The sequence below is a fragment of the Vombatus ursinus genome, unplaced genomic scaffold (genome assembly GCF_900497805.2).
Source record: "Vombatus ursinus unplaced genomic scaffold, bare-nosed wombat genome assembly UNPS02014808.1, whole genome shotgun sequence".
NCBI classification, from domain to species: Eukaryota; Metazoa; Chordata; class Mammalia; order Diprotodontia; family Vombatidae; genus Vombatus; species Vombatus ursinus.
This window is the reverse complement of record NW_020954586.1, coordinates 5926960-5951468: the sequence shown is the minus strand read 5'-3', so window position 1 is coordinate 5951468 and position 24509 is coordinate 5926960. Positions and strand designations below refer to the sequence as shown.

General features: G+C 43.8%; 1 protein-coding gene across 6 annotated transcripts in view; it reads right to left on the bottom strand.

The window, feature by feature from the left end:
• VPS8 (VPS8, CORVET complex subunit) overlaps positions 1-24509 on the bottom strand; it is a 185225-nt gene that overhangs the window by 148075 nt on the left and 12641 nt on the right. For all 6 annotated transcript variants that reach the window (XM_027875404.1, XM_027875405.1, XM_027875409.1 and 3 more), the window contains exons 4-7: positions 20207-20337; positions 18853-18946; positions 6427-6459; positions 5480-5534 (exon numbers count right to left, since the gene is read on the bottom strand). In XM_027875404.1, the coding sequence (XP_027731205.1) occupies positions 5480-5534; positions 6427-6459; positions 18853-18946; positions 20207-20337 (313 nt within the window). The remainder of the gene's footprint in view (positions 1-5479; positions 5535-6426; positions 6460-18852; positions 18947-20206; positions 20338-24509) is intronic.

The following is a 24509-nucleotide window of genomic DNA, read 5'->3' as shown; positions in this document are numbered from 1 at the left end:
TCATGATATAAAAATCCCAAGATAAGAAACAATGCAACACAAGTCCCACTGATGCCTGACTGGGGTATAATTCGGGCACCCCGAGGCTCCCTAAGCCTTCCTGGTTAATTAAGACAGAGGGAACACCAGGCGTCGGATCAGCCATTGAGGAGGAGGTAAAATCCAAACACTATCCCTGCTGATAAGGACACAGGCCCCACAGCCATCACGAGACGAAGTGGGAGGGCCTGAGCCGGCACAAGGCGGGGGCAGGCTCCCTCTGCACAGTCTAACCCTCGGGACTGTTGGGGTGCCTTCCTTTTCACTTCAGCACCACAAGAGGGAGCCTTCTCCCCTCCTCTGACAGAGAAGGACCACCATGTTAGCGGCCATCCCAAATGGCACATTCTGTCTGGCCGAGACAACTGAGCAGAAAAACTGTTCGATGAGGTGTCTAGAGACCCGAGCCCCAGGTGCTGTGGGGTCTTAGGCAACTAAATTCATCTCTGGGGATAAGATTTGTTGAACCTTCTTCTCAGGATCAAAACTGTGAAAACACTTTGAAAAATACAAAGCACTGTAGAAAAACAAAGCATAGGACTTCTGAATGTAACGTAAGGTGATATTATTAGTATGATATTACTGTTTTGATTCATTATAATGCTAGTAAGAGGCAGGAGGGAATAGTGGTTAGAGGTGGCCTCAGAGCCAGGAAGATTTAGGGTCAAGGGGGCAGCTAGGTGGCACAGTGCATAGAGCTCCAGCCTTGGAGTCAAGAGGATCTGAGTTCAAATCCAACCTCAGACATTTGACGCTTACTAGCTGTGTGACCCTGGGCAAGTCACTTAACCCTATTGCCTAGCAAAACAAACAAACAAAATGTAAAATAAATAAATAAATAAATAAATAAATAAAAAGAAGAAACTACATAATAAAAATATTAAAAAAAAAAAGATTCAGGGTCAAGTGCTGCCAAAGTCTGGGCTGTGTGACCCCAGGAAAGTCCTTCACCTCTGAATATTCTAGGTCGTGGTGCCAAAGTCAAATAGAAACAGATCTCTGTGAGCCTCAGACTGACTTAGAAAACCACATGTGAATGCTGTCTGTTACATGTTGTAGTGTATTTTTAGTTATTCTGTTAAACATTTCCAATTACATTTTCATCTGGCTGGGAATTCACTCGTGGGCCTCGGGTCTGACACCTCTGTTCTCGGTAAACTCTAAATCTCAGTAAACGTCAAAGAGAAGGGCAGGCTGCCCTGCACTGGTTGAGGGACCCTCCTCACCTAGCAATAATTCCCTATACCAATGAAATCACAGGGCCAGTCCCTATCACTAAAATACCCATAGTAATCACTGAGAGCCTATGTAACACTAACAATTCAAAATTCATCTAAACTAGATTCTATGAGATCTCGCTCTCTCTCTATAGAGAGAGAGCTATAGATATTATATATAGACACATGCACATATATATACATATACATATATGTAATATACATACATATGTATACATGCATATTATGATACATATTTCTAATTACATTACTAATACATTTCTAATTACATTATTACATTATTATTGGGAAGCAAATGGAGCTTCCCAGTAGTTTTCTGAGTAATCCAAGAGAGAGCCACAGGTAAATGCCAATGTAGATAATGCAGTCACCCAACCTCAGGCTGAATGGATGAATTCTCTACTCCTGTGACTCTTCTTTCCACAACTCCAAATTCAATCATTTCTTGTCCCCACCCTGTATATACAAGTTCCAAAAACTTTCAAAGGTAAAAACACCTCTCAGACATGAGAACATGTCCCTGAAAGAATACTGTTCAATCTTTCGATTTCTTGGACTGCTGGTATCCAACTCTCTTTAGCTCAATATTTAAAGAGAGGAAGAAAACAACCACCCGCATTCCTGCCTGAGCTTCTACCTGCACTGAAGCCTCCTTCCTTGAGCATGGAGGAAAGAGGAAGAGAGGGCAGAATGGGGAAGTGCTTGTGTCCCACTTCTCTGGCTATGGACACTCCAAGCAGTCTGGCCAAACCCATGCCAATCAGCTGAGGATGGCTCACTACCTACACAGTTGGCGTGTGTACCAAAGGCAGCTTCCATGGGGCCTCACCATGTGCAGTCTACTCTTCCCTAGCCCAGCCCAGCCCACCAGTGCCAGCTCTGCTGCCAGGCTACCTGGTGTGGGTCTCTGCTCCCTTAGAGCACTCTACCAGGCCAAAAGAAAGAGAGGAAGCCATGCAGGCCACATGCACAATGCACATTCACTGTACCTTTTCCTTTTTCGGTCCATGGAGAAAAGATGGAGAAAGAAAGAAAAGCAAGAAGTCAATTTCAAAGCCCATCGTGGTGGCTTGTCTGGTTACCTAGAGGCCAGGGAGGGAAAAGCCTCAGAGGTGGGGACAACATGACCACAGTCCTACTGGCCAACTGGTGCTTCTAGCCTTCATGCAGATTCTGGGGCATTTGGTTTGGGAAGTGAGAGAATGCGTAAACATTCCTGCCGACATGGGAAGGGGCAGCACGTTCACATGAGAAACACAGAAATGAATTACAAGGGAAGAAAGCTCATGTGCTGAGAGAACCGATCCCCAAAACAAACTATCCAGAGGTCAGTGCTTATGAGTCCCTACGCCAAAGTAAACCCTGGATATGCTACAAATGTTGTCTACCCTGGAATTCCAGAAAAGGCAGCCTATATCCACATTTCAGAAACGGCTACTTATCTGTTGTTTTCTTATCTACAGATAGTGAACTTTCTCTCTTTAAAATGATTACTGTTAATGAAGTCATCTCTATTTTGAAGTGAAGCTAAATGATGCTTCTATAATTAGAATTCAACATCTGATGCTCTGTCCCATGAGTATCAATGAAAAGGTTAAATGTAATCTCATGCAGGCCTCAAGAACCTTTAACACTTCCCAGCAAATCAACAGACTAGAATTTCTTCGAGGGCCTTAAACTGGACTTTTAATTCATTTGACAAGACATCATTATCCAAACATTAAAAATTTACAGTAATTGATGAGTTGGATTTATTAAATTTCACTACTATAAATTACAGTCAGAATATATTAACATGCTCTCCTAAAACATTCCAATTGGCAAAATTTGTTTTTCTTGAGGGCATGGAATGGAAGGTGAACATTATTAATGTCATCATCTTTTGGTCTCGTGCACGCTATGGGAAACCTTCCTGGCCCTAAAAGAAATCAAGCTGTGGGCCTCAAGAACCTGAGGACTAAGAGATATATATATATATATATATATATATATATATATATATATATATATATAGCGGGCTCTACTTAGCTCCCATCAAGTAAGAGATTTTATGAGAATAATGTGTAGGTATGACAGGCCTGAGGTCCACTGCCAAGTGACCAAAGAAGGCAGAAAGAGTATAAATGGGGCTATGAGAAACGGAGAACGGCCAAGATGAATGAAGATAAACTGTGTCTAAAGTGAGGTTTTCTGGCAGATGAAAATGTAGCAAGATGAGACCGCGTGGGTCAATGCACGGAGGGAGGCACTGGGTTTGACGCGTGGCTTCCTCGTGAGGCTGTGGGCAGGGGGCCTCTCACCTCTGAGCCTAGTTTCCTCATCTGCAAAATAGGGGCAATGATGCTGACCCTGCCCAGTGGTGGCTTGGACAAAAACCCTCTGAAGGCAGGTGCACCACACAAGATGCCTCAACGATGCTGTTTTGTGAGACATCTTTGATAAACTCTTGCTTAACCCCACTGGAAAGTCTTGGCACCCCAACGTAACAACTGGCTGATTAGCTATTGATGAACATTGTTCCTATGTTACCTACAGCCCCTCTCAATGTTATTGCCTCTAACCTCACTCAGGTCTTTGCAGAACCAAACACTGACATTAGGAGGAGGGATGCTACATATAAATGTGAACTGATATTATTAGGGTTAGTGCCATTTTTTTCTATGTACCGCCATCCCTTTCTCTTGCTCCTCCATTTTGGGGCTTGTGATCGCTGCCCCTCAGAATTCCTTCTAAGGCCTTTCTGCTTTCCATCTGCCATACTTTAATTAGGAGAACAGCAAAAGCCAATATTCTGTTTTATAAATGTGAGCTCCCACATCAACTGTCTAAGACAATACTTAAAATCACTTTTATATGACTGTTTCTTCCAAAAGCAGCATTAAGGAAAGGAAGGCCAATTGTCCACGTGGACAGTGGGAAACATGTGGCCCCGCATTCCTAGGACAAAAAGGGTTGAAGAGCAGCCTTGCTGGCCACTGGCGGAGGGTCACTCAAGAGGGTGGCAAGGTCAGCAGAGAGGAGCTATGTGACCGTTCCATAATCCCCATTCAAATCTACACTGCATCCAGTGGGAAGCTTCATTTAAGAGTGGATATGTGAGGCTTAGAGAGACCCCGAGGGAACGCTGACAAGGGTCATCAGGAAACATGGCCCAGTGGTAGTCAACCAATGCTGAGTGTTCAAAGCACAAGTGCACGAGACAGGACTAAAGGCTCCCCTCAGGCGTCAAGGCAGAACATGACATTCTCCAGCAAGGGGTCATCACAGCAGACACAAAGAAAACTTCACAGCATTAAAGATGGTGAAATCCAGGTAGGGAGGGGAGGCTGGCAACCTTATTCCCTGGAAATCCTTAGGAACAAGGCTACTCATGACTCGAAGCCCAGGTGGGAAAAGTCTTTCTTTCTTTTTAGGCAATTGGGGTTAATGACTTGCCCAGGGTCACACAGCTAGTAAGCTTCTGAGGCCAAATTTGAACTCAGGCCTTCCTGACTCCAGGGCTGGTACTCTATCCACCGTGCCATCTAGCTGCCCTGGGAAAAGTCTTCCTGGGGGTAGGGCAATTGACTGGGTGAAAACGATCCTCAGTCACTGGCATCCTCATCATTCACAGCAGCTCACATTGTTAGAGAGGGGAGAGTTTAAGGAGGGCTTTACGTTCATTACTTCAGTTATCCCCATTTTACAGATGAGGAAAATGAGGTTCTGAGAAGTTACAGAACTTGCCAAGTCACAAAGCTACTTCAATGTTAGAGGCAGGACCAAGACTGGTGCTCTGCCCACTAGGCCATCCTGCTTCTAACCTTTTAGCTCCCTTTCAGTCTTACTAGACTCGAGGTAAGAGGATCATGGGGGTGGATTCAGAAGAGACCTTAGAGGTGCTTTAGTCCCATCCCTTATTTTACAGCTGTGGAAACTGAGGCCCAGAAAGGTTAAACTACGTCCCCAAGTCACACAAGCCTAAGGAGCAGAGCCAGGATCTGCACCCACATCCTCAGACCCCCAAACCACTGGCGCACATTGAAGAGGCACGATGGGCTATAACCCAAGAGACAGCATGGAGGGAAGATGAGGCTGGGTTGGCTTAATGAGGGAGAGGCGGGTTCCTCGGCCAGTTTTCCTAACTGTGCTCCAGGACATCCCACCTCAGATGTGGATGTTCCCTCCCCATTTCAAGGAAACACAAGGGTTAATGAGTTTACCAAAGATTAAGGCCAATCCATGAGAAGTCCCCACAGCAATCAGACTGGACACCGCCTGGGAACAAAAGGAAAAGAGGGCGATGTTTAGAGAGAAGAACCGATTGTGTCCATCCCCATCTCCTGCCCATCTTCCCCCCACCTCCAACTCCTGACCACCTGCCTTGCCCAGTGAGGCACCGACAGATGGTCAGGCTGCCCCTCTCTGCCCAGAGTCACACGCGGCCCCTGCTTGATGGGAGGTACCACAAGATGTGGGCAAAAAGTGGCTTTTCAGCCCCTTTCCCTCTAAATGGCTACAAGAACCACCACATCGAGGGGCCAGTCACAGGCACACGATTCTTCCAGAGGTGCGCAGGCAGAATCCGGGGTTCAGGATCTGGCAGCGGCCTCACCTGCGGCCCCATGATAAACAAATTCAGCCTCATATGAGCAGAGAGAAGGAGGTAATGTCCAGTAGCCCTGTGTTCCCCAGGACATTACTGGGGCCAAGGGATGACAAGATCACTCTCTCACCAAGTGACTGACTAATAAAAAAGTCACCTGGGCCAAGGGAGAGAAAGATGAGGCCAGAGGGAAAGGGCATGTTCTCCCCAACCCTCTGCTCGCTATCTAACAAAACCCTTAATTAATTATTTAGCAGGGACACTGACGGACACCAGTGCTATTCAGCCCTCAGTTTACTGCCCTGGGAAAGTGGGGGAGAAGTAGTGTCACCCAGGAAACAGCTTTACTTTTAGAGAAGAGCAGGAGAGTGGGGCAGAGTCAGCAAATCATTGCTCCTCCTTTCAAATGAAAACTGAACTATGACAAGTGATAAACCTACTGATCATGGAAACCAGCAGTGAAATCGGTCTCAGAAATGCAGACATCACAAACATTAACACTTTGAAAAACAAAGAACAACAATTACTTTGTTCTGATTAAAAGAGAAAAAAATGTACACTTACTATTGCAGTGGGCAAACCAGCGTCAACTTTGTCCTAAATGGGGGTGGAAAAGACAGATAAACATTACAGGTGTGTGCTGCCGTGCCCACCGAGAACGGTGTTCTCTAATACATAGGATTACAAAGGAAATCAGTTTCATTGAAATGTAGTTATCAAGATATTTATTTAAATAAAAATGTAGGGCAGCACCAAGATGGCACAGTATAGGCAGCAACTCAACTGAACTCTCCCAACATTTCCCTCCAAACAACTAAAAAATAATGCTACAAATCGAATCCTAGAATGGAAGACCCAACAAAGGTGCGGGTGAGCGTTTTCTAGACCAAGATGACTTAGGAGGTCAGGGAAAAAGATCTGTGACAGTGAGGTCAGGGCTGGCCCAGAGCACAGCACACAACGGCAGCACCAGCAACAGGCCTTGGAGGCGGCTGTGATGGCACTAGCAGCTCCAGGAGCTCTCAGCCCAGAGATAGTAAGGGGGTCGGGCAACTAGGCGGAAAGAGATTACAGGGCCCCCTTTTTTTGGCACTGGGTTCAAGACCCTGCTGCACTGCCCACGTACAGCTGCACTGCAGGTCACAGTTCTGGGGCCAAGAGGACCACTAGCACTTGTAGTTGCCAGGGAACAGGGGCCCTATCTAGGTAAAGACCGGAGTCAAGTGGTCACACCTTTCCCTGATTCACACCACCTTGAAAATACCAAAAGATTACAGACCCCAGACCTAGCTCTGAAAACAGCAGCATGAAAAAACCTGAAGCTTGGGATAGTGCCCCTGTACCTCCAACACCTGTCCTAAACCCAGGTGAGCAGAGCCCAACTTTATCATAAAGTTAAAAATCAAGAAATAAGCTGAAAAAATGAGCAAACAACAAGAAAAAAAAATGACCTGACCATAAAAAACTACTATGGTGACAGGGAAGATCAAGACAAACTCAGAAGAAGACATCAATGTCAAAATCTCTATAAGCAAAGTCTCAAAGAAAACTGAATTGGACACAAGCCCAACAAGAATTCCTGGAAGAGCTCAAAAAGGTTTTTAAAAACCAAATAAAAGAGGTAGAAAAAAAATTGGGAAAATAAATGAGAGTGATGCAAGAAAACTATGAAAAGTCAACAGTTTAGTAAAAAAGGCACAAAAAATACTGAGAAAATAACATTTTAAAAAACAGAATTGGCCAAATGGTAAAAGAGGCACAAAAATTCTCTGAAGAAAAGACCTCCCTAAAAAACAGAACTGGTCAAATGCAAAAGGAGGTACAAAAGATCACCAAAGAAAATAATTCCTTAAAAATAAGAATTGGTCAAGTGGAAGCTAATGACTCCATGAGACATCAAAAAACAATAAAATAAAGACAAAAGAATTAAAAAAAATAGGAGAAAATGGGAACTATCTCATCAGAAAGACAAGTGACCTGGAAAACAGATTGAGGAGGGATAATTTAAGAATTACTGGACTACCTAAAAGCCATGATTAAAAAAAAAAAGGATCTAGACATATTTCAAGAAATCATCAAGAAAAACTGCCCTGCTATCCTAGAATAACAGGGTAAAATAGAATTGAAAGAATCCACTGATTAACTCATGAAAGAGATCCTAAAATGAAAACTCCCAGGAATATTATAGCCAAATTTCAAAGATCCCAGGTCAAAATATTGCAAGCAACCAGAAAGAAACAATTCAAATATCATGGTGCCACAGTCAGGATCACATAAGATTTAACAGTTTCCACATTAAAGGAGAAGAAAATATGTTATTCCAGAAGGCAAAGGAGCTAGGATTATAACCAAGAATAACCTATAATCCTACTGAGGGGAAAATGAAAAGACCAGAGCAGAACAGAAAATTTAGAAATAGAAATAGAAATAGAAAATTTGACATCCAAACACAAGACTCAAGAGAAGCATAAAAAGGTAAACATGAAAGAGAAATCTTAAGGGACTTAATATGGTCAAACAGTTTACATTCTTTTATGGGAAGATGATACTTATAACTCCTAAGAATGGTATCATTATTAGGGAAGTCAGAAGGAGTATACATAGACAGAGGGCACAGGTGTGAGTTGACTATGATAGGATGATCTCAAAGAAAAAATTAAGGAGTGAAAAAGAGGGGTGCGCTGGGAGAAAGGAAAGAAAGAATAGCAAAAATTATCTCATATAAAACAGGCACACAAGGAAGAACTTTTGCAGCGGCAGGGGAAAATGAGGGTGGGATGGCGGACAATGCTTGAACCTCACTCTCATTGAAATTGGTTCAATGAGGGAATGCCACACACACTCAGTTTGGTATAGAAATCTATCTTATCCAACAGGGAAGAGGGGAGGGGATAGAAATGTGGGGGAGGGGATGCTGGGTTGATAGGACAGGCAGATTAAGGGAGAAGGGAAGAGGGAGGGAGGGAGAGAGAGGTACAGAGAGAGAGAGGAGAGAGACAGAGAGAAGGATAAACAGGGGGAAAATGGGATGGAGGGAAGTACAGTTAGTAATCATAACTATGAATGTGAATGGGACGAACTTATCCATAAAATGAAAGCAGATAGCAGAATGGATTAAAAACCCGAATCCAACAATATGTTGTTTACAAGAAACACACTTGAAACAGAAAGACACACAGAATCAAAATAAGAGGCTGGAGCAGAATCTGTTATGCTTCAGATGAGAATTAAAAAAAAAAACAACCAAAACAGCAGTAGCAATCATGATCCCAGACCAAGCAAATGCAAAAATAGATCTAATTAAAAGAGATAAGCAAGGAAACTACATTTTGCTAAAAGGTACCATAGACAATGAAGTAACATCAATACTAAACATATATGCAACAAATGGTATAGCATTCAAATTCTTAAAGGAAAAATTAAATGAATTACAGAATGAAACAAACAGTAAAACTATACTAATGGGACACCTCAACTTTCCCTTCTCAGAACTAGACAAATCTAAATATAAAATAAAGAAGAAAGAAGTTACAGAGATGAAGAGACTTTCAGAAAAATTAAATATGATAGACGTCTACAGAAAACTGAATAGGAATAGAAAGGAGTATACCTTTTTTTCAACTGCACATGGTACCTTTACAAAAATTGAATGTGTACTAGGGCATAAAAACCCCACAACCAAATGCAGAAAAGCAGAAATATTAAATGCATCCTTTTCACACCATAATGCAATAAAAATTATATTCAATAAATGGCTGTGCAAACATAGATTAAAAATTAATTGGAAACTAAATAATTTAACCCTGAAAAATTAGTAGATGAAAGAACAAACCATAGAAACAATAAATAATTTCATTAAAGAGAATGACAACAATGAGAAAACATACCAAAATTTATGGTATACAACCAAAGCAGTACTTACGGGAAAATTTATATCTCTAAATGCTTATACCAATAAAAGAGAAAAAGAACAGATCAATGAACTGGGCATGTAACTGAAAAAAAAACTAGAAGAACAAATTCTAAAATCCCCAACTAAACACCAAATTGGAAATCCTGAAAAATCAAAGGAGAGATTAACAAAATTCAAAGTGAGAAAATCACTTAAGAAAAAATAATTCTAGGAGCTGGTTTTATTAAAAAAAAAAAAACAACCCACAATAAAATAGATAAACCACTGGTTAATTTAATATTAAAAAAAAAAAGAAAGAAAAGAACCAAATCACCAGTATCAAAAATGAAGAGGGTGAATTCACCACCAATGAAAATAAAATTAAAGCAATTATTAGGAGCTATTTTGCTCAATTATATGCCAACAAATGGCAATCTAAGAGAAATGGATGAATACTAACATAAAATATATTGCCCAGATTAACAGAAGAGGAATAGAACACCTAAATAACCCTATTTTAGAAAAAAAAATCAAACAAGTTATCCATGAGCTCCCCAAGAAAAAAAATTACCAGGACCAGATGGATTCACAAGTGAATTCTACTAAACATTTAAAGAACAATGAATTCCGATGCCATATAAACTATTTGGAAAAATAGGCAAAGGAGTTCTACCAAATTTCTCTTACAACACGAACGTGGTACTAATACCTAAGCCAGGAAGAGCAAACACAGAGAAAGAAAACTATAGATCAATTTGCCTAATGAATACTGATGAAAAAATTTTAAATAAAATACTAGCAAGGAAATTACAGCAATATATCACAAAGATCACACACTATGACCAGGTGGGATCTGTACCAGGAAGACAAGGCTGGTCCAATATTAGGAAAACTATCAGCATAATTGACCAGATCAGTAACAAAGGCAAGAAAAATCATATGATTATATCAACAGATGCAGAAAATGCTTGACAAAATACAACACTCATTTCCTATTAAAGACACTAGAAAGCATAGGAATAAATGGAGCTTTCCTTAAAATAAGTAGTATCTTTCTAAAACCATCAGCAAGCATTACCTGTAGTGGGGATAGGCTAAAAGCCTTCCCATTAAGATCTGGAGTGAAGCAAGGATGCCCATTATTACTATTATTATTCAATACTGCACTAGAAATGTTAGCTATAGCTGTAATAGAAGAAAAAGAAATTGAAGGAATTAGGACATGCAGTGAGGAAATAAAGCTAACGCTCTGTGCAGAGGATATGATTGTATACTTAGAGAATCCTAGAGGATCAACTCAAAACTAATTGAAATGATTAACAATGCAGCAGAGGTGAAGGATGTAAAATAATCCCACATAAATCATCAGCATTTCTATATGTTACCAACAAAACCCAGGAAGAGACAGAAAGAGAAATTCCACTTAAAATAACTGCAGACAATATAAAATACCTAGGAGTCTACCTGCCAAGACAAACTCAGGAACTATATGAATACAATTACAAAACACTTTTCACACAAATAAAGTCAGATCTAAACAGCTGGATAAATATTCATTGCTTGTGGGGAGGCCAAGCCAATATAATAAAAATGACAATTATACCTAAATTAATCTACTTATTCAGTGCCATATCAATCAAATTACCAAAAAAAAATATTTTATAGAGCAAGAAAAAACAACAAAATTCATCTGGAAGAACAAAAGGCCAAGAATATCAAGGGAATCAATGAAAAAAAATGTGAAGGAAGGTGGCTTAACAGTATCAGATATCAAACTGTATTAGAAAATGGTAATCATCCAAACAATCTGGTACTGGCTAAGAAATAAAGTGGTGGATCAGTGGAATAGATTAGGTACATAACACACAGTGTAAGGGGCCATAGTGTTTGACAAACCCAAAGATCCAAGAATCTGGGACAAGAAATCACTATTTAACAAAAACTGCCGGGAAAACGGGAAAGCAGTTTGGCAGAGACTAGGTATAGAACAATATCTCACACCATATACCAAGATAAGGTCAAAATGGATACATAATTTAAACATAAAGGGTGCTATCATAAGCAAATTAGGGGAACATGGAATATTTTACCTGTCAGTTTTATAGAAAAGGGAAGAATTTGTGACCAAACAAGAGATAGAGAGAATTACAGGATGTAAAATGAATAAATGTGATTACAACAAATTTAAAAGTTCTTGCACAAATGAAACCAATGCAGCCAAAATTAGGAAAAAACAGGAAACTGGGGGAAAGTTTACAGCAAATTTCTCTGATAAAGGCCTCATTTTTCACATATATAGGGAACTGAATCAAATTTTAAAAACATGAGGCATTCCCCAATAGATATGAATAGGATATGAATAGGAATAGGAATAAATATATGAATAAACAATTTCCAGAAGAAGAAATCAAAGCTATCCATTATCCACTATGAAAAATGCTCTAAATCACTATTTTTTAGAGAAATGCAAATTAAAACAACCCTGAGGTACCACTACATACTCATCTGGTTGGCTAATGTGACAGAAAATAAACATGACAAATGTTGGAGTACATGTAGAAAAATTCAGATACTAACACACTGCTGGATGAGTTGTGAACTGATCCAACCATTCTAAAGTGTTGGCTACGTGCCACGTGGGGGTTGTGGCAAGATGGGGCAGGGACATGATATTAGGAAGTAACTGGAGCTTACACTCCCGAGGCAGGGGGCTGTGCCATGTGGAGTTGTGGTGAACTGGGGAAGGAACAGGATACGGGGAAGTAGCCGGAGCACGTGCTCCTGAGGCAGGGGGCTGTGCCACGTGGGAGCGGGACGGCAGAGAACGAGCTCCCTTTGTCACGTCCTCTCCCTTGGTGCAGTGCTAACCCCAGACGCCTCCTTCCGGTATCTAGGCCTAGCTTCCTTTGTCACGTCCTCTCCCTTGGTGCAGCGCTAACCCCAGACATCACCTTCCGGTATCTGATCCTACAACCAATCACTAAAAGGTGGACTGAGGAGGAGGGGCTAGGAAGGTATACAAGGGGCGGTAGGGATCGGAGCTCGCTCTCTTGCTCCTGCTCTTGATTTCCTGCTTGGCCTTGCCGTGATGGTCTCTGAATAAAGTTCGAGTGCTTGCACCTCCCGATCGGCTCGTCTCTATGTTTATCCGGGTGGGCTCCGAAGACTGGTAAGTATGACCCTGGCAGCCCGCTCCTGTTAGAAGGGGAGTGCACAGCGCGACCAGCACACTAAAGAGTAAATTGGAACTATACCCAAAGGGCTACAAAACTGTGCACACCCTTTGACCCAGCAACACCACTACTAGTATCCCAAAGAGGTCAAAGAAAAAGGAAACAGACCTATTTGTACAAAAATATTTATAGTGGCTCTTTTTGAGGTGGCAAATTGGAAATGGAAGGGTTGCCCGCCAATTGGGGAATGGCTGAACGAGCTATGGTATATGATCGTGATGGAATACTATTGTGCTATAAGAAATAATAAGAGTGATACTTTCAGAAAAACCTGGGAAGACTCATATGAACTGATGCAAAGTAAAGTGAACAGAACCAGGAGAACATTGTACACAGTAACAGCAATACTGTATGATGATCAGCTGTGAATGACTTGACTATTTGGATCAATACAACGACCCAAGATAATGTCTAAGGACTTATGATGAAAAATGCCGTCCACCTCCAAAGAAAGAGTTCACGGAGTCTGCATACAGATTGAAGCAGGAATTTCCACTCTCTTTCTTTTTCCTGCCTTTTTTTTTTTTTTTTTTGGCAACATGGCTAATACGGAAATCTGTTTTGCTTGGATAAATGATATCACATTTCTTTCCTTTCTTGCCTACTCAATGGGTGAGGGAGGGAGAGGAGGGAGGTAGAGAGTTCAGAACTCAAATCTTCTCTAAAATGAAAGCTAAAAATAAAATGGATGAAATGAAAGATAAAAATAAGATAAAATAAAAGCACATATTTTTTAAGTCAGATAAAGAGGTTTACAAACAGAAAAAAGACCCCAAGAAGCAAAATCATGCTGAGGGCATTTAATTTATTATCAGAGGACATGGACAGGAGTCACATGGGATGAAAAGGAGTAGACGGGTGGCAATCTGCAGATGGAAGAGATCACAGGGTTCTGCATTTGGAAGGGAGCTTAGGGGCCACTTAGTCCTACCCAGACCTGAAAAAGAATCCTCCCTAAAACCTACTCAGGAAGTTGTTATCCAGCGTTGGCTTGAGGATCTTCAAAGTCCTGGGCACGCTGAATGCTTGCCAAGTTTTTCCTTACATTAAGCCTCAAGTGTCCTCTGCAGCTTCTGCCCCTCCCCCCAGCCTAAGCTCCGCCCTCCGAGGCCAAGTGGAACACAATGCTAAAGGACCGCCGTGGGCAATAACGACAGCTGGCATTTCTATCGGTGCTCAAGGGGCTGCAAAGCACTTTGCACCCACTATCTCACTTGAGCTTCCAAACCAGTGGGAGTGGTGAGCGCTACAGATGTTATCATCCCCATTTTTCAGATGAGGAAACTCAGGCTAGGAAGGAGTAAGTAATTCGCTCAGAAACATGGTCACAAGGTTGCTGTTTACATGGTGGGTTCTGAACTCGAGCCTCGACTCCCAGTCAGCCCTGTGCTCTCTTCATCAGATGCTCACGCCTCCCTCTGGCATCAGGCTGGGGGCAGGGGCACCCAGCCAACTATGCTATGGCTAGTCTCTCTTTCATATGACAGTCCGATAAATGTCTTTGGCTGACACAGGAAGAATGAGGCACAGGCGAAGGGAGGCAGTGATCCGAGAGCCAGCATGGGCGCAATAAAGCCAGGTCACGTTAGACAAACCTCAGAATTTCAGGAGGCCCCAGTCGAGAAATCCGAAGGCAGCTTGGCTCAGGAGTTATGAAAGCCCAGAGAGAGACACTCCAGGCTCTCCAAGAGCTCCAGCCCAGTAACCAGGCTGGGTCTTCTAGAATCTCCCAAGACATTACAAAATAAAAGGGTTCTCTAAATCAGGGCTTCTTAAACTTTTTCTATGTGTGACCCCGTCAGTGAACACAATATGAATTCACTTAAACATATCCACATACTCCCTACATCAAACAGACGGAGCACTCACAAAACCCCAAAGAGTGAGGCTCACTAGAACAAAACAAGAACGCTACCACACCCACGTCTTCCATTGCTGCTCTCCCAGGCAAGAGGCCTCATCAAGCCAAGATGAGTAATTTCACGACTACAAGCACGGTTGAAATCACTACCCTATACCACGGTCCACCAAAGGGAAAGGAGTGCGACGTCCCTTATGTATTATGCAGCTATCCTGGGGGAAGAAGAGGCTCAAATAAAGCACAGGAATGCTTTTCAACGTGGATGAGACAACGAATGTGGAGAGGAGACTGAACTGTTCTTTATGGGACCAGAAGAGAAGGAGCAAAAATGGCAGAGAACTGATGTCTGAGACTGCAATGAGAAGAGGAAAGCTGCCCCCAGCAGCCCTCGAGGAGCCAAAGTCCCCCAGCTCATGGGAGCCTCCTCCCAGGGTCCTAAATGGCCATCAGTGATGAGGGAAAATCACATCGCACGGGAGCTGCCTGGCAGGCCTGCAGAAGGGCAAAGAGGGTTCTGATTTTCTTTTTTATCACAAAATTCTCATTTGCATACATTTTAAAAGATCACCTTCATTTCTGAATGTATCCCTTCTCCCTCCCCTGTCCGGGGAACCATACTTTGTAACAAAGAGGGAAAAAGCGGTTCAGCCAAACTAAGCAGTCCTCTCCACTGACACCAATAATACACGCGCTGCTCCTGCAGCACTGATTTTCAAAAACAGAAAGAAAACAGTACACAAACAAGAGACCAACGAGCTTGAGTCCAACAATTCCTGACAAAATTCTAGAATGGATTTTTAGAATGTCTTATCGAGGAGATGGAGAAGGGAACATTTAGGAAAGGAGGCAGTGATCCCAGAGCCAGCACGGGCGCAATAAAGCCAGGTCACGTTAGACAGACCTCATGAACTTCTGTGACAGCGTTACTACCTGTCAGGTCAGGAGAATGAGTTAGATTTCAGCAATGTTCTGAGCAAAGCCCTTCACGCTGTTCTCATGAAAAAGATGGAGAGAGTGGGAGACCAAAGGCACAAGCTGGGGATTCAGACTTGGGTGAATGGCTGGACCCAAAGAGACACCATTATTAACTGTCTGATGGCACCTTGGGCAAAGATCTCTGGTGAAGGGCCCCCAGGGATCTGTGCCTAGCCACATGCCATTAAGCAATTTAATCAGCGACCCGCATAAATGCACGGATTCTGTCTTTATCAAATACAAAAGACATAAAACTGGGAGGAATGACTAATGCACTGGATAGGAGGGTCAGAATCCAAGAAAGATTCTGACAAGCTCAAACACAAGTAAAAAAGATAAAGCTGAATATAGACCACGGTATGTCTTACACTTGGGTCCAAAAAATCAACTTCAGAAACACTAGATGGGAAAGTCGTGGTTAAACAACTGCTCGCTCGAAAGCAATCTGAGGGTTTTAACGGACCCCAAGCTTAATACAATTGCAGCCTAAAAAGCTAACGTAACCTTGGACTGCATGAAGAGAGGTATCACTTCCTTAAATAAGGAGGTGACGGTCCCTCTGTAGTCAGCCCTAGTCATACTGCATCTGAAGTTCTGGGTTCAGTTTGGGGAACCACACTTTAGAACAGTGCTTCTTAACCTCAAATGGGGTTGTGACCCACAATTTAAGAAGCACTGAAGGGGGTCACGAGTGGAAGAAAACCCATCAATAAACCAGAGAGAGCCCAGAAGAGGGGAAGTAGGAAAGTGAGGGACCTCAAGGTCATGGCACATGGGGATGGGCAGAAGAAGCTCAGGGAAACGCGGCAGCCAGCTCTGTCTGAAAGGCCGTCATTTGGAAGAATGGCTAAGTGCTTTTTGTTCAGCCCCAAAATGAAGTTGTAGGAGCAATGAGTAGAAGATTCAGACTGAGGAAAAATGAACAGTTAATGGAGCTCATCCAAAGGGAAACAGGCCAGCCGGGGAGTGGGAGGGAGGTCGCCCTACTGGGGTCTTTCCTCCGTCAAAGGATGGCTGGTCACTTGGACGGTACGCTGTTGTGGGGCTCCCTTCATGAGTGTGGACGTGGGTAGATGCCCGGCCCGCCTCTGAAACTTGGCAACTGTGTGATCATGTCGGTAAATCAATCATTCCAGAGGCCAAGAGACCAGAGACCCAGCTGGTAACTGGAGATTAGGAGGACACAGAATGACAGCCCTGGCCCACTAGAAGCAGCGTCCACGTGAGTGGACCACAGAAACCCTGCCATCGTTCTGGAAGAACAAGGGAGGCAAACCTGCTGGGAGCTATTAGGACTCCAGCCCTTCTGCCTGAGAAAAAAGAAGCTTCATTAAAGCAACAGATTTAGCTCATCATTATTCAAGGCCTGCATTTTCAGCCCATCTCAATTATTCAAAATATTTTTAAACTGAACAGGTGGGTCAAATGATTGCTCTGGTTTGTCTTAATTTAAGGGAGAATGGGTTTCATCACCTACATGAGGATTAGATTCAGAAAGCGTCATGGAAACGTGATCCCCCAACAGGTGGTTCCCATTGAGCAAAGAGGACTGAGTCCTATCTAGAGGCAGAGAGTGGCAACTGCCCGAGCTCCCTCCATCATCTGTCCGTCTCCCTCTAAACTGGCTCCATTTGTCCACAAAACGGCTCAGCAACAGCACAGTGCACGCCTTGACTGCAATCTGTGCCCAGGCTGCGGGGATGCTCCAGACGTCGGCCATCTGGTCCTAGATGCTTCTTTGGGAATGCTTTTAAGGTCTCCTAAGATCATTCCAATCCCACATCAACCTTGCATCATCTCCAAAAAAGCAAAGCATTTCTTTTTAGCCCGATTACAAAGTGCAAAACAGCAACTATAGTCTGAAAAAGGGGCACCCAAATCTGAGTTAGCATCTACATGGACACAGACCCCCAAAGAACCTCAGGGGACAGACACTCCAGCACCTTCACTTTTCCAGATAAGAAAACCGAGTTTAAGGGAAGAAGTGCCTTGCCTGGGGTCAGAAAGACGGCAAGTGGCAAAGCTGGGATTGGAACTCTGACCCTGCAGCTCTGAATCTAACACTGTCTCTACTGTGTCATGATGTCAGGTCCTAGGCATGGCAGTTTAGGGCTCTGAAGTCAGAGGTGTTCTTGTGACAAGGGCAGAAAAAAAGTTTAGGTAAAATATTAACGTCGGTTGTTTCAGCCGTGTCTGACTCTCTGTGACCCCATTTAGGGTTTTCTTGGCAAAGGTACTGGACTCTAGCTCCTTTTACAGCTGGGGAAACTGCGGCAAACAGGGTTAAGTGACTTGTCCAGGGTCACACAGCTGGTAAGTGTCTGAGGCCAGATTTGAACTCAGGAAGATCAGTCTTCCTGACTCCAGGCCCAGCACTCTAGCCAACTGCTTCACCTGGTTGCCCCTGGGTAAATATATCGAGTCTCTATTTTCTTTTGCAAGGGACGATTTCTACTTGGCCTCAGCCTTCCAGATCCTGTATTTAAACACCACTCCAATTCTCTCCAGTTCATAAAGCTGAACTGGCTTTCATTTGCCTACATGAACAGACCAAGTGAATGCCCATCTCTTAGGAGGTAATGGCCTCCCTCCCACGGGCACTCCTGGGGCAGCTGAGCTAACAAATGAAAAATGAAGAAAGAGGCCAGGGTCAGAGGTATGGTCTCCTGAATGTGGGGGGCTGCCTCTACCAAGGTAAGCTGAGAACCTTGGGAAGTGAACAGTCAAACCGCCAGGATTTGAACTGAGTACTTCCTAGCTCAGAGGCTAGTTTTCTGCCTGTCTGCCTCTCTTGTTTTGGCTTGCTTCCGTCAGCCTGCCCTCCCTTCACTGGGCACTGAGCAGACACTTTGCCTCGTGTGGCCACACTAATGCCCTGTGCACTTCAAATCCAGGTACACAAAATCACTCAGGCGAGGCCCTTCCCATAGGCCTGTAGCCAAAGAGGTCATTGTGCCCAGGACTCTGCTCTCCTCATTTCCCTGGGCGGCTTCGGCCCCAGAGCCGAGAGAAGAAGACCCCGCACTTACAGCTGCTGAGACAATCTGCGCCGAGATCCCCTTCAGAAGCGAATGCCGCATGACTGAGCCATGGAGTGAAAAAGAGTCAAGAAGTTTCTTCTTCCTAAAAAGAACAAAAAATTAGAAGACTAAAACTTGAAAGGCCAAGCCTGGCGGCTTTGAAATGAGCAAACCGAGATATTTAAGACCAAAATAAAGTAGAAATTTTGACGGACTGTAGCATGTCATTCGCTAGTTCAACCCCAGACTTCTTCAGCCCATTAAGATGCTTCCCAGGCCACCTTGGCAGCCCACCTTGTCCCGAGGGGAGACCAGGCAGCAGAATAAGTGGTCTGCATTCTTTGATGGTGCCTGACAAAGATGAAGACCTGCCCTCCTCCTGTGACACCATCACCTGCTGGAATGCTGACTACGAAACGTCTTCCTTCCTCCTCACCCCGCGCTGCCCCACCTCCTCCCACCACAACTTCTGGCTCTCCTCATTCTTCAGGCCGTTTTAGGGACAGTGCCAGCTGGGGTGCAGCCTCTGAGGTCAGCTTCTGGAAGTATGGGTGGGCCTAGGTGTACGAGCCTAGCAGCCTGCTCCTTCATTTAACTATCGGAGAATCACCTTCCCAGACTCTCATTTCCTCTTCTGCTTTGCTCCTTCCCTCTCTCATCAGCACTAAAAAAGGGTTTATTAAGCATCGAGGGGCACGTAGGGCACAGAGGCCTAAGACAGCCAGCCTTGGTCCCTGTCCTAGAGGAGCAGCACCTAAGAGCTACAGAACTGTCATGGCCAAGACATTTAAAAAGTTACAGACGTCCAGACATCTGCACCAACCTGGAGAATGCACATGAATTCAATAAATTATATGCATCAGGCTTTCTCCACTTCCCTATTCTTTTCATGTTCTTCCCAGGAATTTTGGAAGGAAAAAAAACAGTCAAAATGAAGTTATTTAGGGTCAAAGGTCCCCTTTCCATCCCTTTAATCATCTTCGGGCTTCTCCTCTGAACCCTCTCCGAGGGAATACAGGAATGCTGGGGCTGGGGCTGGCTTTAAGGCAGGAAGGAAGGAGTGGGGCAAACAAGGTCCAACTTCTCTTCCCCATAACAGGGTGCTGGGCTGGCCTCTCTCTGGCTGCCTGAGTGGCTTCCTGCTGGGGGAGGGAAGGGGCGCCTTGGTTACTGCACTCACGTGTGCCCCCAATCCTCAACCGCCTCCAAGACCCTTAAAGCCCAACTGGCCTATTACTTTCCATCAAGTTTGCCTTCTGCTTCCTATATGACACACAAGCATGGATATTGTCAATGACACTACATAGAACTTTAAAATAAGCAACCGCCACCATCTGCTGGACTAGCCTAGCTGCCTACTTACCTTTTCAGATTGGTTCGGTCACCACTGTCTGAGCTCGCCACTGACGATGTGTCATAGGAGTGGGTGTCAAAAGTGTCGATATTTAACAGAGTGGGATCCTCGAGAACAAAGGACTCGTCTTCATCATCGGTCTAAAAGATGGGAAAGAAGATAGTCCCACACCCTCAGTGCTTTGGCTGACTGGCTGCTTTCCTCTACTTAGGGTGGAAAAACAAACAGTCCAGCAAGCAGAGCTATTTATTACTCTGTGATGAGTTTTATTTCAAAGCAAAATAAAACAAAGATTCTCCATTAGGGTTAGTTACTCACAGTTTTAACAACTGAAGGAATCACACCAAAGTGTCCTGCCTTTATGTCTTCTATCAGGAGAGGAAGGCAAGCACAGCAACTGCTGCTAATCCGAGCAGGTGACACATAGTAGGTGCTTTAACAATGCCTGTTGACCTGACGTTGTATACCAAGATAAGGTCGAAATGGGTACATGATTTAAACATAAAGGGTGGTACCATAAGCAAATTAGAGAAGCATGTGAGAAATTACCCATTAGATTAACGGACAGGGGAAGAATGTATGACCAAACGAGATAGAGAGGATCGCAGGAAATAAAATGGATAATTTTGATTACTTTAAATTAAAAAGGTTTTGCACAAACAAAACCAAAGCTGCCAAAACTAGAAGGAAAGTAGGAAACTGGAGGAAAAATTCTTTTTATTCCAAGTTTCTCTGGTAAAGGTCTCATTTCTAAAATATTTAGAGAACTGAGCCAAATTTACAAAAATAAGAGCCATTCCCCAACAGATAAATGGTGAAAGGATATGAAGAGGCAAGGTTGCAGAAGATATCAAAGCTATCTATAGTCACGTGAAAAAATGCTCTAAGTCATTACTGATCAGAAAAATGCAAATTAAAACCATCCTGAGGTACCACCCCACACCTATCAGATTGGCTATTACAACAGAAAAGGAAAATGATAACTATGGGAGGGGATGTGAGAAAATTGGGACACTTATGCACTGTTGGTGGACTTGTGAACTAGTCCAACCATTCCGGAGAGCAATTTGGAACTATGCCCAAAGGGCTATAAAACTATGCATACCCTCTGATCCAGCAATACCACCACTAGGTTTGTATCCCAAAGAGATCAAAGAAGTGGGAAAAGGTCCTGTAGGTACAAAAATATTCGTAGCAGCTCTTTTTGTGGTGGTAAAGATTTGAAAACCCAGGGTATGCCCATTCATTGAGGAATGACTGAACAGGTTGTGGTATATGAATCTGATGGAATACGATGGTGCTATAATAAATGACAAGGAGGGTGGTTTCAGAAAAACCTGGGAAGACTTACATGAACTGATACAAAGTGATGTGAGCAGAACCAGGAGAACATTATACACAATAACATTCATGTTGTACAATGATCGATTGTGAATGACTTAACTATTCTCAGCAATACAAGGATCCTAGACAATTCCAAAGGACTTAGGATGAAAAATGCTGTCCACCTCCAGAAAGAACTGATGGACTCTGAGTGCAGACTGAAGAATATTTTCTTTCTTTTTTTTTCACAGCATGGCTAATGTGAAAATATATTTTGCATGATTTCTTATGTATAATGGGTATCAGATTTCTTGCCTTCTCAATGGGTGACAGAGGGAACAGGAAGGAGAGAATTTGGAACTCAAAATGAAAATTAAAAAAAAAAAAAATACCTGTTGACTTGACTGTCCCCATTGTCCAAACGTCTACAGATCACTGTGATTTTTTAAAAACTATTTATTATGTGTGGAAATATGTTTAACATGATTATACATATCCAACCCATATCAGATTGCTTGCTGTCTTGGGGTGGGGGAGGGAGAGAAAAAAATTAGGAACTCAAAATCTTATAAAAAATTAATGTTGAAAACTATCTTTACGTGTAACTAGAAAAAATAAAATACTATTAAGTGTGAAAAATTGTTTATTATGAACTAGAAGATTATTAACAAAAGCGAACATTTTGATAAACAAAGACCGGATAATACTATATACAGCTGGTTCCTTTTAATACATATTAAATTTAATTTGGTTGTAGTACCAACACTGCCCTCCTTGTCTGGGTCCCCTCTCATTCCTCCTTTTCTTCTCTATATTTTAAATATGTCGGGGACACCTTTCTTTCTACTCATCCTCTTTTTTGGATCCTCATCTCTCTTCCTACCTGCACCTACTCCTGCCCCTCCCCCCTGCCCCATGAAGACAGACTCTGGTCGTCCTCCTCTGTCCCTCGATGCTGCCACACGGCCAGTCCATCTTCTCTTTGTCACACAGTCCTCCCGTGGCATCCCTCTCTCCCACTCTTCTCCAGCGCTCCTCACTGGCCATAGGTTGTAGCCTGCTCACACCCACCACTCACTCTTCCACCACCCTCTATGTGCTTCTTATCTCTAGTTCTTCAGAGGCCATGGCATGTCTGTCCCAGGACTCTCTGACGCACAGCAACACCAGCAAATGCTCGTAGCGAGAACATGGGCCTTTGTGGCAATGGGGTCGGTCAAAGAGCTCTGCAGATTCCTGAAGGTGATCCAGTCTACTCTCCTCCTCTTTTTCTACTCCAGGCCCAGCTCGCTGTTCATCTGCGCCAGACGTATGCACATTTGGACAAGGTCCACTGCGTGTCCATTTAGCTGCATGTTGAAATCTGGTCAACAGATGTCCTCATCCATCTGATCTTTCTTGTGTGGACCGTCTGGGCATCTCCTTGGAGTGATCGCAGACCTCTTGCAGGATGCTCTGCAGTGTCTTGGGGTTTGATGCAATCAGCACGTCACCCATAACTAACAGCAGCGGACTCACCATCCAGAAAGGACCTGAGGCGTCAGAGCAGGTTTCTATGCCGGGTGTCTTCCATCACAGCGGCCGATACCGTTGGCAAGCATACATCAACCGTCTTAGGTCGTGTCGGAGGGCCAGCAAACAGGATCATTTCTGCTGGTTTATCTTCCAAGGAATCCTTAATGATCTTGATAAATGGGCAATTGACACCCTGCTGTAAAAGAGCCTATAAGACGGCTTTTGGTTCTATTGATGGGAGAGGACAGGGTCCAAATCCGCTTTCACCACTTCCCAGCTGGGCTGCAACTTTCATGCCCTTGCCGGCTCCCTCTCCCTTTCCCGTCAAGTCTCATCTTCTGCAGGCTCAGCTTCCTCAGGGCCTTTACCGACCCCTCTCACGGCACGATCTCCAGGTCCCTCTCCATGCTGGTGGCTCTCCTCTGGGCACGCTTTAGTTGGCGACTATCCCTCTCAGAATGTAGGGCCCAAAGCTGATCCTAACACGACATTAACCAGGGCGGAACACAAGAAGACTGCCAGGCCTCTACAGGGACGCTGAAGACTGTGCTCACCATGTCAAGCAGTCAACGGAAATCTCCTCGTCTTTCCCACGGACGCTGCCGGGCCACTGCATCTCCCCCACTTTGTACTAGGGCAACTGTTTTGACCAGAAATAGAAGCCTTTACGTTGATCCGCGTGAACTTCTTCATTTTCACCCAATCATCCTTTCAGCCTGTCTGACCTTTTCTGAATCCCGTCATCCTGGGTTTTAGCCGTCCCTCCTGGTAGCTCCGGGATTTCAGATTTGCAAACCCAAAAGCAGGACAACTCAGACTGAAAAAGACAGAGTCAATGCCCCCCGTCTGCAGCACTTGATTAGAGAATCCCCCCCCTGCAGGTAGCACTGGGACCTCCCTCCAGAGCAGGCACTCTTAACATTGTTTATGTCATGGGCTCCTTGGCAGTCTCATGGAGAAGCCAATGGACTCCTTCACAGAATCATATTTTCAATGCATAAAACAAATTACATACAAAGGAAGTCAACTATGCTGAAATGCAATTATCAAAATATTTTTTTAAAAAACGAGTTCAGAGGCAGCTAGGTGGTGCAATGGATAGAGCACCGGCCCTGAAGTCAAGAGGACCTGAGTTCAAATCTGGCCTCAGACCAAACACTTGACACATACTAGCTGTGCGACCCTGGGCAAGTCACTTAACCCCAATTGCCTAAAAAACAAAAAGCAAAAAAAATGAGTTCAAGGACCACAAGTTTCTAGACTCCCTGGTCTACACTCTTAGGATGCACCTATATCAATGGAATAAAATGACCTCTTCCACCACCTGAGCCTTCACCTACACACCGATTGATCGGGACAGGGAAAGAGATCGATGACATTCTCGGCAGCTTCTTGGTAGCGGTTGTAACCAAGACAAATCATGGGAGTCTTGGAAGCAGAGGATCAAAGCATGAAACATTCAAGTGTAATCACG